We start from the raw sequence: 19,654 nt of genomic DNA, 5'->3' as shown, positions 1-19,654 counted from the left end.
GTTTCTTTCTCTTAGTTTAATTCTGAAAGAAATAGGTCTTTTAAGCCTAGAATAAAGAGTTGGAATCACCTGGTGATGTATTTTGAGATGTACTTGTAGCGTAGGTAAAATAAAGTAACACACCCAGAGGGAGAGTGAGGGGGGCAGAGAGGTGGAGACGGGGGAGGAAGGAAAAGAGAAAAGAGAGAAAGAAAGAATAAAAGAAAAGGGATTGGGGAGAGAGAGGAAGGAGGAGAGAGAACGAGGAAGGGAGAGAGAAAGAAGCGAGGAAGGAGGAGAAGGAGGGAGGGGGAGAGGAAGCCTTCAAAGGATTTTAAGCTTGAATAAGCTTCCCTCAGTCCTATTATATACTTGAAGTAAGACTTTCATGTTTAGGAAATAGTTTAATAAATCGCTGCAGTGATCCCTTATTTCATCAATAGTGTTCATGTAGGGCACTTCTTGTGAATAACTTCCAGACATACTAGAAGCCTAGGTGTTTATTAGTCACAAAATAATTGTTCTAGCATTTATTTTACTTTTATTCTTTAAAATTCTTGTGTTGATTTTTAATGAAACAAGTGGCAAATGATAAAGCTGTACAACAAACCCTTGTAAAGTTCTTAATTTGAATGTAAACTCAGTCGAGCCTCTGAGACAGAATTACATTGTAAACACACACACTGCCCCATACAGACTCCAGAAACTTCCCCTCCTGCCCCATCATCTTCTCCTTTTCTTCTTCCTTCCCCTTCTCTTCCTTTCTCCTCTTTTCCCTCTTCCCCTCCCTCCCCCTCTCTCCCCATCCTTCTTCTTTTATTCTTTTTGTAAAAAATCTTTCCTTCCTTCCTCCTTCCCTTTCTTCCTCTTTTCCCCTCTCTACCTCTGTATCTCGCTTCTTTCCCAATATCTATAGAAGAAACGTAATGTAGAAAGGACCTTCCTGTTTCCAGACTCTTTTTAGATCCACAGTGTCTCTGAGCATTGTGGTTGATGTTCCAGAGGTAATATTAGAAAGTGATGAGTGCTATGGGGGGGGGGAGGAAGAGAGTTATGGGAGGTTTTGACTTTAAATTATATGGTGAAGATAAGCCTGCTGGGGAGGGGGCATTTAAGCAGAATTTGTAGGAAGTGAGGGAGAGAGTTCCAGGCAGAGGGAACAGTAAGTTCAATGGCCCAGAGGAGAAATTGTGATTGGCTTGTTTGAAGAATAGCAAGAAGGCTTATTGGGCTGGAATGGAGAAAGGGAAGGGGAGAGGCAGCAATAGGCCACTTGGTCAGAAAGGTAACCAGTGCTGGATGCTGCGATTTACTGGGTTTTTGATTTTACACTTTGTGAGATGGGGAGCCATGGGAAGGGTTGCTTTCTGAGTTCCCTATTCGGTTTTGTTGGCTTTTGTCGTTGAGTCATTACTACCCTGTTGTAATTACTGTGATTGCTAGTGAATCTTGCTACTGGTAGGTTAAGTCTCTTGCTTTGTTCCCTTTCAGAATTGCATTGGCTCTTCTTGACGCTTTGTTCTTCTATATAAATTTTAGAATCAGCTTTTCAAAAACTTAGTGGGATAATGGTTGGAATTGTGTTGAATTTATAGATCAATTTAGGGAGAATTGTAATCTTTATGATATTGATACCGTATCCAGGAATATGATACATCTTTAAAAGAGTTTATATCTTCTTTTATATTTTTCAAACTGAATATTCAGTAAATTTCTCCATAGAAGCCTAATATTTATCTTTTATTAATTTATTTTCTAGGTACCTTTTAGTTTTCATTGCTATTGCTGATGGGGTATTGTTTTTCCACTATGTTTTCTAAATGCTATGTAGGAATACAGCTGTTATTAATCTCGTGTCTGCCAACCTTACAAATGTTCGTGTTCTCTCGTTAATTCTATTAGTCTTTCTACTGCTTACACGGAAAATCTAAGAGAATTATATCATCTGCAAGTATAGATTGCATTACTTCTTCCTCTCCAGTTTTTATACCTCTTTTTTCTTTTCTCATCTTTATTGCATTGACTTGGAATCTAGGACAGTGTTGTGTATCAAAGCAGATATGCTTGTCTTGCTCCCTTTTTAAAAAGGAAATCCTTCTAAAGTTTTAACGTTAAGCAAGATCATTGCTTTATCTGTTTAAGTTAGATAGCTCCTTTCAACTCCTAGTTTGCTAAAAGTTTATTTTAAAAATAATGAGGGTCCGACCCTGTGGCGCAGCGGTTAAGTGTGCATGTTCTGCTTCAGTGGCCTGAGGTTCGCTAGTTCAGATCCCGGGTGTGGACATGGCACCACTTGGCAAACCATGCTGTGGCAGGCGTCCCGCATATAAAGTAGAGGAAGATGGGCATGGATGTTAACTCAGGGCCAGTCTGCCTCAGCAAAAAGAGGAGGATTGGCAGCAGATGTTAGCTCAGGGCTAATCTTCCTCAAAAAGAAAAAAGAATAAGTGAAAATAAAAATAAAAACAATGATTGTTGAATCTTTTGAATTTGAATATATGCTTTTTCTCTGTGTATTTAGATGGGTTCTTTGATTTTTCTCCTTCATCTGTTAGTGTACTGCATTACATTAATGGATTTGCTGGTGTTAATCTGTTTTTGTATTCCAACATAAACCCCACTTGGTTGTATTGTAGATCTCTGGATCACTTCTGAATTTAACTTACTATTTTTTAATTTGGTATTTTTGCATCTGTGTTTATTGAATGAAGTTGTTAGATGGTGACTCTGTTTTTGAAACTAACTGTATCCAGTTTTGCTTTCAGAATTTTAGGAGCCTAATGGAAAGAGTTAGGAATTTTATTCGTTATTATTTGTTGAAACAATTTAAATAGAAAGATTGTTCCTTGAAAGTTTGATAAAAGTTTCTAAGCTGGCATTGAAGTGGGTGGGTGGATTTCTTAGTTATTTTTAAAATATTTTCTAAATCTCCTGTTTCTATAGAAAATTATCCATTTGATGTGTCTCAGATTTATTAGCATAAAGTTACTTACAGCATTCCTGTCATTAAGGCATTCGTACTGTATCTATGGTTCCTTCCTCTTTTTGGTTCCCAGGATTGTTGATTTGTGCCCCTTCCTCCGTGCACAGGTGTCTTCCCTGCTTCCCTCCTTGAATCCTTCTGCTTGGTGGTTTGTCGTCTGCTAGTCTGCTCAAAGGACAGATTTTGATTTTGTTAATCTTTTCTATTGATTCCATTTTTTTCTGTTTTGTTAATATGTTTTGTCATTATTATTTTCATCCTTCTGTTTTCATTGAATTTACTCTTTTTTGTTGTTTTTTTCCTCACCTTGATTTGAATGCTTATCTCATTTATTTTAAGACTTTCTTTTAGTCATATAAGGATATAAATTACTCTCTAAGTATTGTTTCTCTCAGATTTTGACATGTATTACTTTTGTTGTCATTCAACGTAAAGTATTTTGAGATTTCCATTGTGATTTTCTCTGTAATTCATGATTTATTTAGCGAGTGCATGTTTAAGTTTCCAAACAAATGGATTTTATTTTAACCTTTTTTTAAATTGTTGATTTCTCAGTAAATTGCACTGTAATTGGAGAATGTGTAGTCTGCGTGATATCAGTTCTCTGAAATTCAGGACTTGTCTTGTGTGTTAGTATCCCATTCATTTTTGCACATTTTCAGTGTGTTTTTGCAAAGAAAATAGATTTCTGGAAAGCCAACCTATATACTCAAGTTTGTATGTTTTTGTCATTCCTGAGTTTTTTCTTTGGGTTTTTTTTTTCTCCTTTGAGGAAGATTCACCCTGAGCTAACATCTGTGACAGTCTTGCTCTATTTTGTATGTGGATCACCACCACAGCATGGCTGCCAACAAGTGGTGTAGGTCCATGGCTGGGAACCTGGGCAAACCTGGGCCACCAAAGTGGAGCATGGCAAGCTTAACCACTAGGCCACAGGGCTGGCCCCTGTTTGGTATTCTTAATAATTTAGTTATTTCATTAAATACTGAGAAAAGTATGTTAAAATCTTTATTGATTGCAGATTTGTCAGTTTCTCCTTGTAATTCATTCAGTTTTTTCTTTATATATTTCTAAGCTGTGTTCTGTACCACATGGCTGTGTACATACACATTCAAGATTGTTTAAATTTCTTGTTGAATTCCTCTGTTTACTATATGTAGTGATAAACCTGAGTTTTAAAAATATTTCATTGTTTTATTTATTGTTATTTCTTTACCTGCTTCATTTTTATTTGGATTCACCTGGCATATCATTTTCTACCTTTTATTTTCATCCCTTTGTTTGGTGTGATTTTATTTTGTGTCTTTCGCAAGCAGCATATAGATGGATTTGCTTTCTTTTTACAGCCATTTGAGGCGGAGAATGAAGAAATTATACCTACATTTCTAAACTCATCTACACCAGTCTTCATTTTCACAGTGATGCTGCCACATTACCCCTTTTTAAAAATTTCCTTTAAAATGCTAAACTCTCTAAGGCAATACCTTTTCACATGTAATTTTCTCTTCGTGGAATGGTCTTTACCGCTTTCCTCTTTCTTAACTTTCAAGCCTCAGATTAAATGCTCCCCATTTTTTTCAGGGAAGCTTTTCTCTGACCCATTCCTTTCTAAAATAGCATCTCTCCATTATTTTATATCTTAGTATCTTATTTATTTCTTTTATAACACAAAAATTATTTATTTTATCTATAGATAATTTAGTGATGTTAGTATTAATACTACTATTACAGTAATCATTTTATTTACATGTTGATTATTTGATCTTAGTCATTAGATGGAGAAAGATACAACAGGAGCCTTAAAGGGGTAACATGGTCAAGAGAGGGTATTTCAGAGTTGGGGGACCTGGAGCAAGTAAAGAGGTAGAAATAAAGACTATTCATAAGTGGGAGAGAATGGGTATGGGAGTAACTTTCCAGAGAAAAGGAAATACGTAGTCCTCCAGGACTCTGGGGAAGGATGAGATAAATGTTACTACAGACACGTTTAAGGTGAAAAAGAGGTTAAATAAAGAATTACCTGAATCAGACCTGATTTACTGAGTAAAGAGTAGAGAATAAACAGAGTTGAGAAGGTTGGAATACTTGTCAAGTGGAGTACTTTAAGAGAACAGAGGTGAGGCTCCAATTTTAGTTTGATTGAGTGAAATTACAATGTTTTTGGTGCTGTGTATCATTTTGATAGTGCCTTCTGGTCTATAGCAGTAGGGGTTAGTAGAAATGATGGAGGGACTGGTTTAGGTTACACAGTCTGTGATCATACTGATGAGTGAATGTGTTATATAGGAATGAATGTAGCCTTGATCTAAGGGGGAGTGTCAGGAATGTACTGTGAACGTTATGTTAAGAAGGGGAACCAGAATTCTTATTCCAACAGTGCTCTAAACTTCTTGTGTAACTTTGAGCACAGTTTTGCCTTCCTCCTGAATTAGAAAGGGGTTGAGCTTCATTATTTCTAAAGCCCTTTTCAATTTTCATATGGTGAGAGTGTATGAAATAGATAGAGTTGAACAATTGAAGGTTCAGGTAAAAGTGGGTGATGTAGAAGAAGCAAGAAAAGGTATGGAGCTTGTAATAAGTTTTACCACCTAACTTTATAATAACACTGTATAACATAATACATCTGTACAGTCATGCACTGCATAACGACATTTCAGTCAACGATGGACTGCATATGTGATGGTGGTCCCATAAGATTAGTACCATATAGCCTAGGTGTGTAATAGGCTATACCATCTAGGTTTGTGTAAGTACACTCTATGACGTTTGCACAACAACAAAATCATGTAGCAATTTCTCAGAACATATCCCCGTCTTTAAGTGATGCATGACTGTAATTATATTTGTAGAGCCACTTGTTTTTAGTATTCATTCAGAAATCTGATCTCATGTTATCTATATAAAAATATAAGTTGGTGAGCCAGCCCTGATGGCCTAGCAGTTAAAGTTCAGTGCGCTCCGCTTTGGTGGCCTGGATTCAGTTACTGGGCACAGAACCATACTATTTGTCTATCAGTAGCCATGCTGTGCCAGCAGCTCACATAGAAGAACTAGAAGGACTTACAACTAGAATATACAGCTATGTACTGGGGCTTTGGGGAGGGACAGAAACCAGAGAGAGAGGAAGATTGGCAACAGATGTTAGCTCAGGGTGAATCTTTCCCAGCAAAATTTTCCCAGAAAATCTTTCCCATGTGTATGTGTATATATATGTATTTATATATTTTGGTAGAGATATAAATTAGTATCCTTGTTTATAGACGAGCTAGCTAGGGTGAAGAACATTACATTTCAAGTCTAATTCCAGTTGTGCCTCTTAAGAAGGGCATTGGCAAGCCAGATATAGCCCTATTTTCTCATCTGTAAAATGAGGGGGATTACCTTTTGTATGAGACTACCTGAATCTTACTTTGAGGCGGGTTTCTAGATCAGAGAAATATGGCAGTTGTTTTGTATCTGCATTTTATCAAGACATTTGACATACTCTTTTAGATTATCCTTTGTGGACAAGAAAGAGTAAATGGGTGGCAGCACTCTGGGGGATTTGTAACTTGGAAATTATCTGATAGATGACACCTGAGTCTATCCTCGGTATAGGCTTTGTCACCATTTTTAGCAATGGCATGGATAAAGATATTGACACCTTGTTGATCAAATAGCCAGTATGTTGGATGACAGAATCAGAATCAAAGATGATCTCAGCAGGCTTCAGCTAAGAGCCAAATATGACAAGATGAAACACCGTGGATTCCTCTGGTGCACTCTTTAGCTGGGCCAACAAACACTGCACGAGGATAGGAGGCAGGGTCTCTTCAGATCTTTCCACCATTACTTTCTGTGTGACGTATGGCCCCACATTCAAAAAGTATAAAAGAATATTGTGAATTCTCTCTTTCTCTCCCCCAGTCATGCTGGTTCATTCTCCAAAGGCAAACAAAATTAGTAGGTTTTTAAACTGTATCCTTCTAGAGAAATTTTATGCCAGTGTAAGCAAATTGTGAGTGTATATATTTTTCCCTCTTTCCCATTTTGATACAAATGGGAGTATATTATTCATAACTGTTTTGTACCTTTGTTTTTTTCCTCATCTTTATGAGTTTGTGTTGGAGGTTTTCCCATATCACTCTGATAATTTTCTCTGAAGTGGTTGCACAGTATTACTTTGTAGGGACGTATCGTAGTTTAGTTATCCAGTTGTTTACTGATGGACCTTTTGGCTCCTTTCAGTCTTTAACTATTACAAGCAATGCTGTGGTCAATAACTGTACAGTAATTTTATTTGTGGAATAAAGTCTTAGACGTGGTATAGCTAGGTCAAAAGGGAATTCTACTGTCTAGTGTCAGTATTGCCATCCTTGCTCTCTTGTTTCGTATGATCTTAGAAAAAACAGAACTTTCTAGCTGGAAAGGGATTTGGGTACCGTCAAGTTCAGTGGTTCTCCAAGTGTGGTCCTTGGGCTAGGAGGAGCAGCAACAGCACTTGGAACTTGATACAAATGCCGATTCGAGGCCCACCCTGGACCTCCTGAGTCAGAACTTCTGGGAGTTCCAGCAGTTTGTGCCCAAAGCTGATTTTACCTACGAGGAAACTGATCAGAGGGCTCAAGTAACTTATCTTTACCTTCCATCATGAAGATGAAGTAATTTACAAAATTGTATAGCTACTGGTGGCCTCTGTTATATTTCCACCATAACTTGCTGTTTTTTCTTAGGTTGTTTTGCCCCTTTCAAAAGGATATTTTGTTTTTAAAGTTATCAATATAAAAAATTAGGTCATTGATTCAATTCGTACCTTTTTCATTTATGCTTCTCCTCTGTGTCTTTTGGGAAATGAATACTGTTTTGAAGTTTTCATCACGATTCTTTAGATTCAGCTGACTTTTTAAAACCAAACCTTAAATTGGCTCCCTGTTATTTTTCACATACAAGTCCTTTTGTTTTTTCAAAGGGTGACCTCTGACTTCTTTGTCAGACTCCTTTCCCATTATGTCATGTCTTTCCTCCCTTCAAAATTTCCAAACTATATCCTCTTCTTAACTACATCTCCTCCTTGTCATATACTCTCTCTTTTACCTTTTCTTTTCTCTACTACTGAAACCCTTTCATTTGTTTTTCTTCTTGAAGCATTTGGATCTTCCTAATTGAAAAAATGAGTACACTTTAGCCTTCCTGTGGCATTTTGTTTTTATTTCTGTTTCTGTATTTGTGCCTGGCTTTGTTTTATTGCTGTGCGTTCATATCAATCTTTTGTTAGCTCGTGCTTCTTGAGGGCAAGGACCATGTTTTATTCATCGTTACTTCAGGCTCCTCGCACTGTTCTTTGCACTTACCAGTTGATAGATAATGTTGGTTGTATTTGTTCTCATGTACAGTTGGGCATCTTAGTGGAATAGAGGATATATTCTATGCCATACTCAATAGGTATAACTCTAAGCGGTTGTTTTAGAAACATGCTCTTGACGACATGGGGTAGTGTGCGTCATAGGGATAAGTCAGCTGCAACCCCTCCACTGAACTTTACAGATGGAAAGTTAATGAATTCACAGTCAGTAACCCTCTATTTTAGTCCTCTTATGTGCCAGGCATATTGTTGTGTGTTGAGAATGATGTGTTTCTAGTGTCGTTTTTCTAAATAAAGGACAGCACATTTTTATTATTGATACTGTTTTATACCTGTATACATTTAAATTGTATGCATTGTTTCTTTTTTGTGAAGTTGAAACTTAGAATTTTGGTGTCAAGGGGATGTTTAAATTTTTCAAAATTCTTATAAAATTTTAGGTACTATGTTAAGTTTTTATTCTATTGTGCTAAATACCCAAATTTCAAGACTGGGTATTTCCTATGGATGAAACTTCACATTTTAGTAAATCAGAAAATTTTCTCAGGGTATCTCAACCTGAGAAGAATGTATATGCTTCACTGTGTGATAGAGTAAAAATTTTATCATTTTTATTTCAATTTTTCCTTAAAGCATTATAATTTTATACTTAAAATTTAAGTTTTTGAGTAGCACTCAAAATATACTTTAGAATACTTTAGAGAACTTTTGAAAAGCAGCAGATCCTAGAGATGATTTTTAAATGGTGGTTGTCTGACCTACTGTGATTTTATGTCATCAGCAAATGTTCTTAGGTGCTGTCTTGAGAAATGGAGATGTTATGGCTGGCTTAGGGCCAAAGTTAACAACTTTGAAAGAATGTGCCACTGTAGTAATTTTGAAATTATTTTTCTCCAAGATATATCATTTTTATCTATTTTTAGCTAATTGTGTGGAAAATGGAGAAGTGGAATGCTTTAATAAAATTTTGTGATCAGAAGTAAATTGCAAAAATTAAATATATTAGGAGCCCTTTAGAGACTTGTATTACCTTAGCAGTTGTATATTGGGAATTTACATACGATTTTACCCTTATTGTAATGTTGTAAGCTTGTAAATTTGATGTTATTGTTAAGTCATATGAAACATAAACAAAACTTTTGTCATTGTTTCTACAGTCAGTTCAAAGCCAGTTCAGATACTAGCATATGAGCAGGTAGAAAAATGTGATTCTTTTTCTGTCCTTAGGAGTTTATAGTTAGCATAAGAGACTTTATGCAGATAAAACAGGAAGCATTCTGCACAATAGCTTTGAAAATTTTATAATGCAACATAACTAATTTTTCAGGTTTATCTGGAAGCTTTAGTTTGTCAACAAGTTATTGTTATATAATTGTCCACAATCAACTAGAAGTGATTGTGGATGCTGTTCGTATCATCAGAGGCAAGCTTTGCTGGATGGTCATAAAGTAAACCTGTATCCCATCTGTAGTTCCTGTGTCTAGCACTCATTTCCTACCAAAATATAGAGTTGAGTTTCTCATTGTTTCTTTTTTAGTGAGCATTTGTCCTGTGCTTTCACCTTCTTTCTTCATGGGGAGAGTAATGTATGCACAAGTGTGGAGATTGCCCAACACCAGCCAATTTATTTGATCAATGAGGAGCATATACACATGGCCCAGTCTTCACCTGCACCATTTCAAGGTAAGCAGACGGTGACGTCCCTGCCATCCACCTCTCGCCCACCAAGAGGATAGTTACCTTGCCCCGTATGGTTTTACAGAATGAGATATTATCTTAAATGGACATTTTAAAGCTGAACATAAGGGTCAATTTCTGAAGAAGAAATGAAAGGCCATCATTTTACAATTAAGTAATAATAGCTTGCTAGTTTTTTGCCTAAAGCTTATCATATATACAACATGGTCTTATGTGAAGTAGTACTGAGAAATAAAATATAGAGAATTTCCTTCAGAACAAAATAAGATCAATAAGTATTTGAAAAATAGAATGCAGTGAGTAATTGACAGGTCTCATAAATTGAAGTTTTTTGTTGTTTTGTTTGTTCCATGGTTTCAAGAACATAATGACTTAAGAAAATTATTATTAAACAGTCTTTGAAATTTCAAGCAAAATCGAGTTTCTAGAGTTGTGTAGAATATAGTTTTTTCAGTGATGTTAATATCTTTATTATTTTAATTACAGACTACATTGGTTGTAATTTAATTTATGTTCATATTTTGATTAATTCTCAGCTTATCACCTAGATATCACCAAAATAACTCTATGTCCCTTTTCGCTAACTGTACATCCTAAATCTTTGGGTTTTGTCTTTGGAACTCAGAATTTTCTGTGAATAACTGTTTTTAAATGTTGAAATATTAGATTGAACCATTAGGAAAAATCTTTTTTGGTTCAATCTAATTTATCATTACTAGAGATGTCTGGTTGAAATAGTATATCACAAAATGTAATTTTTAAAAAACACTGATATTTTAACAGACTTGACTAAAGTATTTTTATTGATATATCAGTCTGTCATATGAGTGTTTAGCCTCCATATTATTTATGATTGCTTTCCGGTTTTCTACGTATGATTCTGATTTAATTTGATGAAAGCATCTGTTTCTTGCCCTAGAGATAATTAAGCATTTTTTTCCTTAAAATATAAAAGAACAGTGAATCCTCAATTAACTGTGTCCTAATTTATACCTACGTTTTTCCCCCCTCTTGCAAGACATTTTAAGACTTTATCATTCTGTAATTTGTGGTGTTTTATGTGTGAACTGCTATAAAATTCAAAACAACCCAATTCTCAAACTGTACACTTAAGAATTGTACAGTATGTGCATATTACGGATTGCCAGAATTATTTAAATACTATGTTTCCTTGACTATGAAGGTGCTAAGGGCCATCTGACTTCATTATAGACTTTATCACTCAAGCATTTATTTATGGTAATAACAGAAGGAATTATTATTAGTCATGAGGGAACTAACCTTCTAAGTTGGGAAAGATAATGTTAGCAATACCAGGACCCTATAGACCACTTATTTTAAATCTTACTGGTTTGTTACTAATGCCTCGAATCATAGAAAACATTTGTGGGACGTTATCTTGTTTATTTCACACGATTGGTGTGGAGGAGGTCCATTCTTAAGGCAGGTGTTGGCCTATTGATGATTACAGTGAAGATAATTAACCATATTGATGTGGGAATTTCCTAGAAGTGTTAATACAGGAAAATTGCCCTTGATTAACTGTGTTGGTTGGAGTGAGTATTTTTATTCCATTCAGATCAGTGAGGAATAGAAGAAAGGCATCAAGAACTATGTGATATCTACAGCTTTCTCTGTCTTGATTAATGTGATATAGCATTCAGCTGTTAAAAAATAGACATTAAAAAGGGGACATCTCATTAAATGACTTTGCTGAGATATTTTAAAAATTAGGATTAAGAAAGAATAACCTTTATCCCCAGAAAAGTGTTATTCAGAAGGTTGAAATACTGACCCCCAGGCTAGGAACTGGCTGGGTTATACATAGTATCATGTTAACTACATTTTTGTGTCTAGCTCAGTGAAAATGGCATCAAGGTCAAATACTGAAAGAGAAAGATTAGAGGGGCTTTGAGTCCCTCTTTGAATAAAATAAATTTTATTTATAGTAGTTTAATCATCAGACCTTCAAAACAGTCATAGCTGAAATTATAACTAAGCATTGTATTTCAGACTTGGTACCTTAAGACTTTTCTGCTATTAGAAGTTTTATTAACAGTGTTTTGTAATTACCGCAGATATTTGGGAAGTCTCAGGTGCCATAGGAAAAATGTTCCAGTTCTAGGCAGGTTTTGGGGTGCATGTATTGGATGATATTCTTCTGTTAGGGAAGATTCAGTGTTTACATTGTATGAGCTGTTATCAAACAGATGTGTATGTTCTTTAATATATAGATAATTTATATATCATGTGTTGACATAGCTGTCTGATAGTGTTATACCTCCCCCATTTGATTTCCTTGCAAAACTGATGCGAGTTGAGAAGCATATGAATGAGAAATAATAAAATGAGAAACTTGAAAGTCACACTTTAAAAGGAATTAGGAAATAAAGAACAATAAACATTAAGTGATACTATGCTTTAACCAAAAATTACCACATGTAGCATTACACTTAAGTAGGAATTATGACTCTGGTCTGTAACGTATGTTTCTCCTCCCTTCCTTAGTCCTGGTGAGTCCTTATGGCTTAAACGGCACGCTAACAGGCCAAGCATACAAGATGTCAGACCCAGCCACCCGTAAGTTGATTGAGGAATGGCAGTATTTCTATCCAATGGTGCTGAAAAAGAAAGAATTGAAAGAAGAGGAGGAGTTGGGATATGATGATGATTTCCCCGTGGCAGTTGAAGTAATTGTTGGTAAGAGAAAATATTTTGCCTGAAGAACTTTATTCTATCTTCTTCATCTTCCTTAATTTAAAAAGATAATCATTCAGATTCATCAAAAATAATCTCCATAATTTTCCCATCTTTTTTTTATTCTCTTGACACGGTATATGCTGAGTAGTTATCTTGCCTGAAGCACCAATGGTCCCTGTATTCCAAATGCTATTATCACAATGTTGGAACACACGTTTAAACAGCTATTAACTTATGAAAGAATGGAACATATCACTTTTGGCTACTAGTACCTAATGAGCATCTCATTTTCACCATTGAACTTTGACTCTGACCACTGGAATAATGAAGTTGGCAGTCTAGTATGAACTTTTTCTCAGGCCTGGTTCTCTCCTTGCTCTCTTTCCTTACAGGTGGTGTTCGCATGGTTTATCCATCAGCTTTTGTTTTGATCTCTCAGAATGACATCCCAGTTCCTCAGAGTGTTGCAAGTGCTGGAGGTCACATTACAGTTGGGCAGCAGGGACTTGGTAGTGTGAAGGACCCAAGCAACTGTGGGATGCCTCTCACCCCTCCCACCTCTCCCGAACAGGCTGTCATAGGTGAGTGCAATCCAGGAGCCTCCTGGGTGGAAGAGACCCCAGAAAGCCAGGTAGTTCCCTTGCCATAGGGCAAGTGAGAAAGCTCACATTGAGAAATTCCTGGGGGAAGAGACTGAGGTAGAGCAACGTGGGAATTTTACAAAACAGAGAATGAGAATTTCAAACAAAAGTTATGTGCTTCAGAGTTTCAGTTGTGCACACATTAGTCTTTACTCCAATTAATCAGTTTAGCTGTTTCTCTTAAGTTCTGCACACACATCTGCCCCTTGATACATTCATGTGAGCGTGTGTGCATGTACACACACAGTCAGGAGGCAAGATGTACATTGCTTTTTTTTTAAAAATGTAAAATACTAAATCAGAGAATGGCCGAAGCCTTTGTCCAGTTGGCATGGCCAGCCAGGGACAAGACTTGGATAATTCTTTCCCTACCATATTATAAAGTTAGAATGGCATCCAGGAGCCCTGGATAAATGCTTCCTCCTATCAGTAATCTGTCTACATTAATGAAAAATGTTACCTACACGTGAAAATTTTGACACTTTAAACAGCTTTTTTTCATGAAAAAATTCAAAAATTGTTTAAATTGGGAGGTTTTGCCTGCTTTGTTGAGTAGTATATTTTCTATATTAACATTTTTGTTGTTGTGGTTGACTTCATTTTAATTGGAAATCTAGTCATTAAGGAGAGGATATTCATCATACTTGAGCAGAAATGAGATTATTTATAGGCATTTAATGTGGGCCGTGTTAGCAGGAGCTTCAGAGTAGATAAAGTCTTGACTGCTAGACTTTGAAAGCAGACTATCAAGCATGGTACACACTTACATGGTGATTTTCATGAGGATTAGGTAAGATAGTATTTCAAAGTTTCTAGCATAGTGCTCGACACATAGTGGGCATTCAATAAATGTTCATGGTTAAACCATATATTGGGGAAAAGTGTAGGCTTTGTGATTAAACACAACTAATTTTAAAACCTGGCCATAGCTTTTACTAGATGCGTGGCCTTATTTAATCCTCATACTCGTTGTGTACCTCAGTTTCCTCCTCTTTTAAATCCTACATACTTTATAGGGTTGTTGTACATATTCGGTAGTGCACTTGACATTCTGTAAGCAATAAAGCAATATACAGATGGTAGTGTAAAAAATTTAAAGCAGTACTCAAAACTCCAGTTTCAGCACACATTATTAAGTGATCTGGAAGGAATTACCCGGTGTGTGGGAGACACAGAAATGGACAACACGTAGCCTCTGTTTTTAAGAGCCATGTAGTTGCTAAGATGGTGAAAAAAGTGTCCATCCAGCTGTAATATGGTAGAGTAGAGAATTTGGATGATTGCTTGTCAAAAGGATTTGCCATCAACTAAGTTTTGTTAAACTACTTTAAACTGTAAAAGAAAAAAGCACTTTTCCAATCTCTTATAATAATCACCCTTGAGAAGATATATTAATATAAAGATTAGAATTATCAGTATTTTGGAAGTTTTAATCATATTTCATTTCAAGGTTTGGATTTTTATCAATTGTACTATGTAAGTTGTCATCAGTTTTGTTTATCTGTTCATTTTTGTTGTGCCTGGTACTTAGTGAAATTTGTATTCAACTTCAAATTGAAGGCCTGCTGTGTGGATGATGCCTTGACTGCTGATCAGTTCAGAACTCTAAATTTTATAATTCCAAAACAAGAGGTTTTGTTTATCATGGCTTTCGTTGTGAACTTCGTAACTATGGGTCTTCAAATTCCTTCCCCTCTAACTCTAGTTATCGTGCTAGGCCCTGGGTAAATAAATCCCCTGATACCTCCTCACTGCCTAAAACTGACAGACAAAAAACTAAAAAGCAGCTGCTATCTTTGTCATAAATTGAATTTGTCCAAATTTTCGTATTATGATCTGTTGAATTACAACTTAGGATACTTAATGCTGCATCAGAGAGAGTCCTGCTCAGCTTTCTCATTCTGCAGGTGACTAACATTGAGCATTGCCATGTTTTCCCAGAGAGGACACAGTGGGTTACTTTGCCCCCTAAAAAGGGCAAGACTCTCCAGAGTGTCAGGGGACCGAGGGTCCAGTTACATCTGGTGAAGTCACTCATGCCCCGTGTGGATAGGTTCATGAGCCTGCCTCTTCTCTTTGTGGAGACAGTTGTGAGAAACAACGTTCAGTATGCATTTAACGGCAGGGAGTACAAGTCTGATTTAATTCCATATGAGATAGCACACATATTTCAGTTAACTCATTAAATACTAATGAAGAGCATTAAGCCAGCGTTAACCAGAAAAGCTTGTTTCCCCCGTCTTTCTTCTGTTTTGGTCATAAATTATTCCCTTATGATATTATGGTATGGGTCTTGAGCTATGTTGTAGGGTGTTTGGGGTTGGAGGGCTATGTTATTTATGTCTATTTCTTCACTTTGCTTAGTTTTATAATGGGCATCTGAAAATCTGTTGTAAAACTGAAATGACTTATTTTGCAACATGAACCAAGTCAGAGAGCTTTTAAGATAAAAGGTAGTAATGAAAGACCAAATTTCTTGTCTCCTTTGTCTCATTTGTAATATAACAGTACTTTTCTGAGGGACAAGAAAGCTTCAGTTCCTTAGGATGTAGGCATGTTGGGTTGTTTTTTTTTTTCTTTTTCCTTTCTTTTTTTTTAAAAAAAAAATAGAGCTAAGCCTAACCATTCAGCTCATCTAAATGATTGCATTTCATTGATACCAAGAATGTTAATTTGTGATATAAGATTGCTCCTTTCTTCTTCGGATGAGAGTGGAGGCTTCCAGAGTACCTTAAATTGGTTATTTTGGTCAAGATGTTTTGCACCATAGTTCTATTGAGAATAAAGCCCACAATATATTTGTGAAATCAAATAGATGGAAGTAATTGAATCAGAATTTAGTACTGTAAGGGGACTTCAGTATCTGTCTTGTATGTAGTAAAATAATATAACCTACAACCAGTATTCTCAGCAATCGTAGTGACATAATAGATAGAAGTGGATCACATACCAACTGTAGTTGGGAAAACTAAGTGGAGTTATTAGAGAGAAACCAGTGAATTTTTAATCCCCAGATAGAAAATGTTGAGACAAGCTCTTTGAGTGTTTTAGTACTGAGCTTTCCTAAATAGTGTCAGGCATAAGGACAAACAGTTGCACACACGAATTTGAAATTTGACCTTGTTAAATGCCTTGTGCCGTGAAGTTCTTTCTCCTGCCCAGGGCACTGTGTGCAGTTGTTTCACAGCCATGTAGCTAAATGAGCAGAAGGCTCCCTCTACTGTTTTCTACTGCCTTGAAAGATATTTATTGCATTGGGATTTAAAACAATCACGCATGTTTCCATCTTTAATATTGTGATGTATGAAGCCTTCCGTTGAAGTTGTCTTCAATACCAGTGGAGTAGTGTATGGGTACACTGTGAGGGTGTGTGTGTGTTGATGTGATTAACTCTTTTAGGCAGAACACAGAGAGTCATACAAAGTGCTAGGAAAAAAATGGACTGAAACAACATGTACTCATAGCTACAGATTGTTGCCAGCGAATGGGGCAAAGCTACATGCATATGAGTTTCAACAATTGAAATGTTTGTGTTTAATAAGCCGGCAGTCTGTGCACTAGAAGACTGTTTGCGAAAACTCTGACGTTCCACGTCTTTCTTTTTCAGGTGAGAGTGGAGGTATGCAGAGTGCGCTCAGTCACCTCGGTTCCCAAGACGGGGGGATGATAACTATGCACAGTCCAAAGAGATCGGGGAAGATTCCTCCCAAACTCCACAATCACATGGTCCATCGAGTCTGGAAGGAATGCATCCTCAACAGAACCCAGTCCAAGTAGGTTTTTTGCAGTATGTCTGGATCATGGTTTAGTAACCATCTCTTTGATTACTATGTGAAGAGGATCAATCAGATTACATTATTGTGTGACCAAACCTGGTCATTGGATCGGTATTTCATCTTTTTGAACATAATAAGATAAAATTCAGAACAAAGATGTTAAAATAAAGACGTTTACTTTACTTGATTTGATTATTCAGGACATTTTGGAAGTTCCTGATCGTCTTCAGATCTCTATGGAGATCATAGTTCATCTGACATTTTTTAGCACAGGTGGCTCAGAAATTCACGCTGAGCGTCAAGATAGTAATCAGCGGGTTTGGGTTTCCTTTGTGCACCAATTTATGGATGTTTCCTACATGCAAAGAGAAATGCCCTTCTTCGCCATATTTTCAGGTTTACCACGTTCTGTTTTCATTGACAGTACGTTTCTGAACTGAACTGCTGGCAGTAAGAGGGGTGTGCACCAGCTGCTGTGCTTCTGGTTGTTAATTTGGGGAAACTATGTTCTTTCCTGCCCCTTCTTCATCCTTCCCTCCCTGTCTTTTCTTCCTTCTTTTCCTCCCTTACTTCCTTTCCTTCCCGTCTTTTCCTTCCCTCCCTCCTTCCTTCCTTAAGATATTTTTAGAAAAGCGGGGGAATTGATTCTAAGAGATTGCTGGTGATTATTTTAATTTTGTGAATGCTAATGAAAAACAGTACTCAGTAGATGCTATTCCACTTATCAAGATATATGTAAACATATTCAGCATGTTTTCCTATCTGTTTTAATATGACTGATATGTGCACTTTCTTGATTGATGCAGGTAAACAAATGATTCTTGATTCTCTGGGACAGAATAAATGTGGACATTCTTGTCTATAACTGCTAAGAATCCACTCATTTAGAAGTCAATTAAATGTTTCTTAAGTGACCATTATTCAAATTTTTATGTACAGATTTAAAACCTGTCCTTTGGACATAGCTTTAGAAAATTCATACTGAATATTTATTTCCCAATGAATGAATTCTAGAATAGGCTGCTGAAGAAGATGTAGTAGATAAAACCCAAAATAGAATGGAAAAATCATACGTCACTTTCTAGAGTTAAAAAGGTATCTCTTGTCACTTAAAATGATCCTTTCCTTTAGAATAATTTGTGCAGATATTTTTCACTTCTATCTGCAATGCCTAGACAACTTCCAAGTTAACGTTTTCTTTTTCTTGTCCTTTCATTTACCATCTTTGATTCTTATCACTGCTAACCTTTCACCTCCGTCAGCTCTAATAGACCCCAGCCTCTCTATCAGCGCCACAGAATGGGAAAGTGAGACACCAGAAAGGCAGGGGAGGGTGGAGAGCAAGAGCACTCCCTGCAGAGCCAGCGTTGAAACGCTTCGCAGTGTCAGCTGTAGCAAAGGCGGCAGTACAGAAATATTGCCCAGTGCTCTTGTTTTCACCGTGTAACAATAGATAGCTGCTTTTTGCTCCCAATTATCAGTGACCTGGAGAAGCTATTTTTATTTCTTGTCTTTTAGTTCACATTACAAATGTGGAGTGCTGCCCTTAAATGCTGATAAATATAGGAGTTTTAATAGTGATTCAAGCAGTCTATGTGAGGGCGTATAATTCATGGATGCTGTGAAAAGATAATTTTTAAAAATTGAGGTTACTTCTACAAAATTTAGGAGACTTTTTTTAAGCAACAACTAATAGTGCCAGATGTTTTAATTGCTATGTGTACCACCTGTGTTACCGTGTATGTTAAACTTAAATAAAAATATTTTGAATCCTGCTTCTTCTAGTGTATAGAACAAGTAATTGGGGTTTTTTCCCCCCTGAGTTGCTCTGAACTATACATCAACAGGATACCATTGCTATGTAAAATGTATTCGTTTTTAACATTTTTTCCCCCAGGGGTATAAATATTATCTCATGTTTATGCAAGTCACATTTTTAACCATTTTTTAGGAGGAGCCAAATGTCAACTCCAACTCTTGAAGAAGAGCCCGCTAACAATCCTGCTACTTGGGATTTTGTGGATCCAACCCAAAGAGTCAGCTGTTCCTGCTCTCGGTGGGTAGGGGAAAAGGCAGAACAGTGGTCGACCAGAATGGCGGAACATTTGGTTGGCTGTCTCCTGGCCTATCAGACCACTTCTTCCCCGTTATTTTGTTTTGTTTTAAATCTTCTTCCTCCTCTAGTAGTGAAGAAAAAGATTGGTCTTTTCTTATATGCAGATGATACAGTCTTATTAGCAAGACTCAGAAAGAGCTTTTTTAGACAACTGGCCCTGTTACCAAATCACTCCCACAAGTTTCTTCAGGGTGCCCACTTCAAAACTGAAGGCATCGGTTTGGCAAGACAGTGTCTTTCCCTTTAAATGAGTGTCTTTAGATCCTCTTAATGTGCAAGCAGAGGGAGATGTTAAACAAGTTGGCTGGAGTTAGTAGAGTTCTGATTAAATAGACCTTCCGTAGACACTTTGTTGTTGGTGCGGGTGTCTTTTGGTGACCGAGGCAGGCATTTGGTCACAAAACTAAAAGCTGAAATGGC

General features: G+C 36.6%; 1 protein-coding gene across 2 annotated transcripts in view; it reads left to right on the top strand.

The window, feature by feature from the left end:
* MED13L (mediator complex subunit 13L) overlaps positions 1 to 19,654 on the top strand; it is a 282,014-nt gene that overhangs the window by 209,547 nt on the left and 52,813 nt on the right. For both annotated transcript variants that reach the window (XM_046640123.1, XM_046640122.1), the window contains exons 5-9: positions 9,841 to 9,986; positions 12,510 to 12,701; positions 13,094 to 13,282; positions 16,950 to 17,115; positions 19,070 to 19,174. In XM_046640123.1, the coding sequence (XP_046496079.1) occupies positions 9,841 to 9,986; positions 12,510 to 12,701; positions 13,094 to 13,282; positions 16,950 to 17,115; positions 19,070 to 19,174 (798 nt within the window). The remainder of the gene's footprint in view (positions 1 to 9,840; positions 9,987 to 12,509; positions 12,702 to 13,093; positions 13,283 to 16,949; positions 17,116 to 19,069; positions 19,175 to 19,654) is intronic.

This window comes from Equus quagga, chromosome 15 (genome assembly GCF_021613505.1).
Source record: "Equus quagga isolate Etosha38 chromosome 15, UCLA_HA_Equagga_1.0, whole genome shotgun sequence".
In the NCBI taxonomy this organism is placed as follows: domain Eukaryota; kingdom Metazoa; phylum Chordata; class Mammalia; order Perissodactyla; family Equidae; genus Equus; species Equus quagga.
Note: the sequence above shows the minus strand (reverse complement) of the source record. Positions and strands in the feature narration are given on the sequence as shown.